This window comes from Euleptes europaea, chromosome 4 (assembly GCF_029931775.1).
Source record: "Euleptes europaea isolate rEulEur1 chromosome 4, rEulEur1.hap1, whole genome shotgun sequence".
Lineage (NCBI taxonomy): Eukaryota > Metazoa > Chordata > Lepidosauria > Squamata > Sphaerodactylidae > Euleptes > Euleptes europaea.
This window is the reverse complement of record NC_079315.1, coordinates 16,232,430-16,239,156: the sequence shown is the minus strand read 5'-3', so window position 1 is coordinate 16,239,156 and position 6,727 is coordinate 16,232,430. Positions and strand designations below refer to the sequence as shown.

The following is a 6,727-nucleotide window of genomic DNA, read 5'->3' as shown; positions in this document are numbered from 1 at the left end:
CTGTCGGGAGTGCTTTGATTGTGGGATCCTGCATGGCGGAGGGAGGGTTGGGGTCACTGGGGATGTGGGGGGGAGGTAGTTGTTAATTTCCTGCATTGTGCAGGGGGTTGGACTAGATGACCCTGGTGGCCCCTTCCAACTCTATGATTCTATGAGATATCTCCTGAAAAGAGGAGAGATTGATCGAACCCAGCTTGGGCTAGAGGGAAAGCTGGGAAGCTATCCCTGCTTACTTGGATGAACATCCCATTGAGACACATGAATACATGAAGCTGCCTTATACCAAATCAGACCCTTGGACCATGTAAGTCAGCATTGTCTACTCAGACCAGCAGCAGCTCTCCGGGGTCTCAGGTAGAGGTCTTTCCCATCACCTACTTGCCTGGTTCCTTTAACTGGAGATGCCGGGGATTGAACCTGAGACCTTCTGCATATCAAGTAGATGTTCTACCGCTGAGCCACAGCGGCTTGCTTCTGAGTCAACCCTGCGGAGGCGAGGGCTACATACCACTCTTCCCCCACGCACTATGCTGGTGGATAGCACCCTCCAGATTTCAAAAAGCCAGATTTGGGTGGGGGGGAGGCAGAAGAGATAAACCAGGTCTCAATCCTCCAGGTGTGAACCGGCCTTTCCTGCTGAGTGGCAAGCCTGGGTTAGTTGTAACTTTTGTTTGCTGCAGAACACCCCCTTCTTGCTGCCCCATTAACTTGCTAATGAAGAAGAAGAGTTGGTTTTTATATGCTGACTTTCTCTACCACATAAGGAGGAATCAAACTGGGTTACAATCATCTTCCCTTCCCCTCCCCACAACAGACACACTGTGAGGTAGGTGGGGCTGAGAGAGCTGTGACTAGCCCAAGGTTGCCCAGATGGAGGAGTGGGGAATCAAACCCGGTTCTCCAGATCAGAGCCCACCACTCCAAACCACCGCTCTTAACCACTACACCAAGCTAGGTATTTTGGGGGGAGCGGGGCTGAAGAGAGAAACCAGGTCTCAAACCTGCAGTTGTGAACCAGCCTTTCCTGTTGAGTGGCAACTGCAAGCCTGGGTTAGTTGTAACTTTGTTTGCTGTGAAACAGCCCCCTCCGTGCTGCCCCATAAACTAACTTGCTAAGAAGAAGAGTTGGTTTTTATATGCTGACTTTCTCTTCCATGTAAAGAGGAATCAAACCGGCTTACAATCACCTTCCCTCCCCCTCCCCACAACAGACACCCTGTGAGGTAGGTGGGGCTGAGAGAGTGTGACTAGCCCAAGGTTGCCCAAATGGAAGAGTGGGGAATCAAACCTGGTTTTCCAGATCAGAGCCCACCGCTCCAAACCACCGCTCTTAACCACTACACTAAGCTAGGTTTTTTTTTGGGGGGGGGGGCTGAAGAGAGAAACCAGGTCACAAACCCGCAGGTGTGAACCTGCCTTTCCGGTTGAGTGGCAAGCCTGGGTTAGTTGCAACCTTTGTTTGCTGCGGAACAGCCCCCTCCTTGCCGCCCCAGACATGTGTCCCGTGGGGAGGCACCCCCAGCCGACGCAGGAGGAGGGGGCCGCCCACCCCGCCAGATGGGGGCCGCCCCCCCTCCATGAGCCCCCTCGGGTCGTTGGCTGTCCCTTTAAAAAATTTTTTTTATTATTATTATTTTCCCAAAATTATTAATCACATATTGTCGAAGGCTTTCACGGTCAGAGTTCATTGGTTCTTGTAGGTTATCCGGGCTGTGTGACCGTGGCCTTGGTCTTTTCTTTCCTGACGTTTCTCCAGCAGCTGTGGCCGGCATCTTCAGAGGAGTAACACTGAAGGACAGTGTCTCTCAGTGTCAAGTGTGTAAGAAAAGTAATATATAGTCAGAAAGGGGTTGGGTTTGAGCTGAGTCATTGTCCTGCAAAAATTGCCTATCACATTACCTTTGATACTTTTTGCAGGACAATGACTCAGCTCAAACCCAACCCCTTTCTGACTATATATTACTCTTCCTATACACTTGACACTGAGAGACACTGTCCTTCAGTGTTACTCCTCTGAAGATGCCTGCCACAGCTGCTGGCGAAACGTCAGGAAAGAAAATACCAAGACCACGGTCACACAGCCCGGATAACCTACAAGAACCAATTAATCACATAGTTTAACAACGACATAAACAGTAAAAAGCAAAAACAAATAGGTAACATTGTTAAAAAAAATGTATATATAATAAAGAATTATTGACTCCCCCTACACCTCCCTTCATCTTGGGCTAAATCAGTAATCTCCTTTGCACAAAATCCTAATCCTAATCCTATTGTTAATATTGATTGATCTCTTTGACATTTATATTTTTCAAGGGGGGGAAAAAGATTAATAAAAGATTAATCTTTTTTTAAAAAGATTAATATTAAATTAATATTAAATTAATTATTAAATCTTTTCTTTTATTAATCTTTAAAAAAAAAGGTTAATAAAAGAAAAGATTTAAGAATTAATTAGTAAAAAAGACTTCTGGGCCGCCCTCTTCCGCCCGGGGGGGGGGGTCCCCAGCGGGCGGCCCCTCCCGGCTCCTGGCCCGGGCCCCTCCCCGAGCCAAGCCCGGCGGCTCGACGGCGCCCTGGGCATCCCCGGGGGAAGCCGCGCCTCCGCCGGTCCCCTTTGGGGCAGGGCAGCCGCGAGGGAGGGAAGGAGGGAGGGAGCCGCCGTCCGCCTGCGGGCCCCGACGGCGGGGAGGGCGGCACAAAAAGCGGGCAGGAGCCGCTCGACGGGCTCATCCGGCCGGCCGGCGAGGAGAGGCTCCGGAGAGCTCGGGCAGGGGGCCGGGGAGCCCCCCGGGGAACGTCGGGGACCCGTCCGGGACGTCGGGTGGAGATCCAAGCCCGCCGTCTGCGGGGTAGCCGCGCGCCCCGTCGGGATCCTTCTCCTTGCGCCCCCCGGGGGATCTCTCGGGTCTTGCCCCGAGGAAGCGGCGCCGTCTTCCCGAGCTGCCCCCCTGGGGGGGGGGGCGCGACGCCTTCCGACCCCAGCCGCGACCCGCCCCGTCGGAGCGGAGCCCACCCCGAGGGCGCGGCGGCCCCTTCTCCTGGCCGGCGGAGCTCTTCGGGGATCGCCTTCTTCGGGGATCTCCTTCCCAGCCGAAACCTCGACGGCGAGGGCAGGAGTTGCCCGGGGTGGACTCGCACTCCGAGCCCGTCGGGTGCCTGGGGGGGGGGTCGACGCCCCCTGCCCTCCTCCCCGCTCGCCCCCTCCACGGTCCCCAGGGCGCCCCGGGGACCCCCTTCCCGACGGCAGGCCGGAGCAGCGAGCCTGGCGCGCCTCCCCCGCCGCCGTCGGGGCCTGGCATGACGGCCCAGAGCCCCCCGGCCTCCACGTGCCCGGCGGGCCCTGAGGCCGGGCCCCCGTCCAGGCTGGGGGCCTCGGTCAAGCTGGAAGCGGCTCCCCGCGAGGCCGAGCCGTCGGAAGAGGAGGCCTCGTCGTTGGGGGACCTGCGGCCCGCCGGCCGCCGCAGGAAGCGGCCGGTGCAGCGCGGGAAGCCCCCCTACAGCTACATCGCCCTCATCGCCATGGCCATCGCCCACGCCCCCGAGCGCCGCCTGACCCTGGGGGGCATCTACCGCTTCATCACCGAGCGCTTCCCCTTCTACCGCGACGGGCCCCGCAAGTGGCAGAACAGCATCCGCCACAACCTCACCCTCAACGACTGCTTCGTCAAGGTGCCCCGCGAGCCCGGCCGGCCGGGCAAGGGCAGCTACTGGGCCCTCGACCCCCACGCCCGGGACATGTTCGAGAGCGGCAGCTTCCTGCGGCGCCGCAAGCGCTTCAAGCGCAGTGACCTCTCCACCTACCCGGCCTACATGCACGAGGCCCAGGCCCAGAGCCTGGCCTCCCCTTACCCGCCTCCCCAGGCCCTCTGCTACCCGTCCCCGCCGCCCCTTTTCGGCCTGGGACCCCTCATGGCCCAGCCCGGCCCGGAGTTGGCCCAACAGCAGCAGAACCCGGACGCGGCCACTTCCCCTGGCGCCAACTGCTCCTTCGCAGGCCCTGCGGCCTACTCTGGCCAAGGCTGCCCGCCGGGGCCTGGCCTCCCCAGGCCTCCCAACGCCGTGCCGTACTCCTACCAGCTGTCCGCTGCCGCCCAGCCGCTCCAGGTGAACCAAGGCGCCTACCCTCAGAGCGGCGGCGGGCACCTCTTCGGGGCCTCGGCCCGCCTGGCCGTGCCGGCGGCTTCCCCGCTCGGGAACGACCCCATGGACTTCTACGGCAGGATGTCCCCCGGCTCTTACGGCTCCTTGGCCCACGGGTACAACGCCGGCGGGCAGTTCGGCAACCCCGGCGCCTACCTGCGACACGCCGCGTACTCCAGCAACGTGGAAAGATTTGTTTCGGCCATTTGAAGGCGAGGGAGAGCGGGGAGCCTTTGGACGGCCATGCAGGGCGAGGCCTGTGCTTGGCCACGGATTCTGGGGGGCTTCTGTTGGCTTCGGCGCACGAGCATGTTGCCCTGGCCATCATAGCATTCCTCTGACGCCGTTGGATGCTCCAGTAAGAACTGTGGTGTAAAAGACCTGAGAGAGACGGGATGATGGAAATGTGGCCTGTGGTTTTTGGTCACCATAAATGTCTAGCGGACGGTGGGGGACAGACACAAGGCAGCTTTTGGGGGGGAAGACTGTGATGTTTGACAACACAGCGGCCTAAAGCCGAAGTGACTGCAGAATGTTAGGGGGAAAAAACCCCGCTCTTAGTTCTCCTGGGCTTGATTTTATGGGGCTTTCCTGCCTTTCCAAAACCCGCCAGTTCGCTGACCTCTCTTTCTCTTTCCATTCTTGGGGCTTAGCCGATTGCGAGCAAATTATGAATAGCTAGGTGTGTGCTTGCCTTAATTTCGAGTTTTCGGTGACTCACAAATCAAAAATCCTTTTGGGCAAATAAGTAGAGGCAGAGGGGAGGGGGACGGTTCAGTGAATCACACTTCCTTTTGGCGAGGGTTCGGAGTAAGTTTCAAAAGGCTTTGGGAATGCATCTGCAATAAACAACTTTCCCCGTAGTAGACTTTGTCAGAATTTTTACTGATCGCTGCTGATATCTTCTGTTGGGTACTTTGTTTTTTGAAGGAGGCAAAGGGACCCGGTGCATTAATTGTGTTCTTTGCTCCTGACTAGCCTCAAGTCAGATCTCTGTTTTTGCTCAGGTTTAGTGCGCAGTAATCTTCCGTCCTAATGCTCAGATGTTTGTTAACTGCTCAGAGATTAGGTGTAGGAAAGCTTCCTGTCCACTCTCGCGGCGTCCCACAAAACAAATGCCTTGAGAGAAGGCGGCTGTTCCATTCAGTTTAATCGGTTTCTTTTTTTCAGCCTCCTAGCTATCCAGGAAATAATAATCCATTCATGCATGGGAGGTTTTGCCTTGGATTTGCTGCTCTCTGGATGCACATTTTCCCCATCCAAATTCTTAACACTCAAAAATAAGCCCCCGAGTAGAGTCTTGAGAATTCGGATGGGGAAAATGTGCATCTATAGAGCGGCAAATCCAAGGCAAAACCTCCCGTGCATAAATGGCTAATGATTCCAAGTCAGAATGGACTGAAGGTTTCTCTCATCTGTCTGCTTCTTTTACAGACAGAGGGTTTATCGTAAAGAAATGGCTCAGAATACTGTTGTCGAGCTGTCTTACAGAGAACCAGACTTTAACATAAGTGATGCGATGGGGGTTTGGGAAGCCCCTCCGACCAACCATCCCGCCCTTTTCTGGTCCTTCCGCTCACCCGCTTCAGCGAAATGACCAGGACTTTTAAGCGTATATTTAAAAAGATACGCGGAAGGACCACAGAAGTCGTAACTGATGGCTGCATAACCTGCTGCAACGTCCAAGGTAAAATCTGGTTCTCCGAGTTACAACCTGGCCAATCCTAGCTCGACAACGTATTGTCAGAATCATGGATCCAGTGAGCTCAACACTGGGCAAGCACCAAGCAAAGTTGTACAGAGGCAAATAAATTTTAGCATGCTAAAAATGTTCCTTGGACCGTACCGTTTCAGGCTTTGGGCGTTGCCGCCGGATGGCATGTTTGAATGTTCTCCTGAATGAAAACACACTGCTTGTGGAACTAGATGGAAGGGGAAAGACCCCCCACACACACTGCAAAATGCTAGGTTTTTATGGGCAAGGGGCTTTTTTTAAAACACGGGATGAATTCAAACATGGAATCCCCACCCCGCCCCCAAGTCTTAAATGGTATAACGTCTTTAACATGATTTATTGACATGTACAGATTGGTTCTTGAAACCAGTCTGAAAGAGCAAGTGGTTTGACATCAGAGCACCGATCTGAGCATCGCAAGACCCTGAAAAATGCCCTAATGGATTAAACCAGGGGCTTGTCCAACTGTGTCTAGCCCGATAGCTTCATGCATTACCTGCCAGGGTTCAAACGTCTTTGCCTGTTCCAAGCACCAGGTGTTCAAAGGTATTTTGACTTTGTATATGGAGGTTCCCTTTACCTATCATGCCTATCACCTCCATGACTGTATGTTTTACCCCGTTCTTCAGTCATGTAAACGCATGGTTTATCACCGCATCTTCTCATAACGAATTTCGCAGTTTATGTATTGTGTGAAGTACTTTCTTTTGTTCGGCCTGAACCTGCTGCTGATCAGTTTCACTAAGGTCAGGAGAAAATTTAACTCAGCAAGAGTCATTATATGGCTGTTTTTCTGTTCCATGTACACTGGAAAAGGGATTACAGGTCTAGAATTCTGTACTGTAAAAA

General features: G+C 54.6%; 1 protein-coding gene across 1 annotated transcript; it reads left to right on the top strand.

The window, feature by feature from the left end:
* Positions 1-3,300: 3,300 nt before the first annotated feature.
* On the top strand, positions 3,301-4,353 carry FOXE1 (forkhead box E1). Its single transcript, XM_056848873.1, has one exon. It carries the CDS (start codon positions 3,301-3,303, stop codon positions 4,351-4,353), a length of 1,053 nt encoding a protein of 350 aa, XP_056704851.1.
* Positions 4,354-6,727: the final 2,374 nt, after the last annotated feature.

Bases quoted from the DNA above. Each gene is read 5' to 3' on its own strand.
- FOXE1 (XM_056848873.1), top strand. From the start codon at position 3,301: ATGACGGCCCAGAGCCCCCCGGCCTCCACGTGCCCGGCGGGCCCTGAG.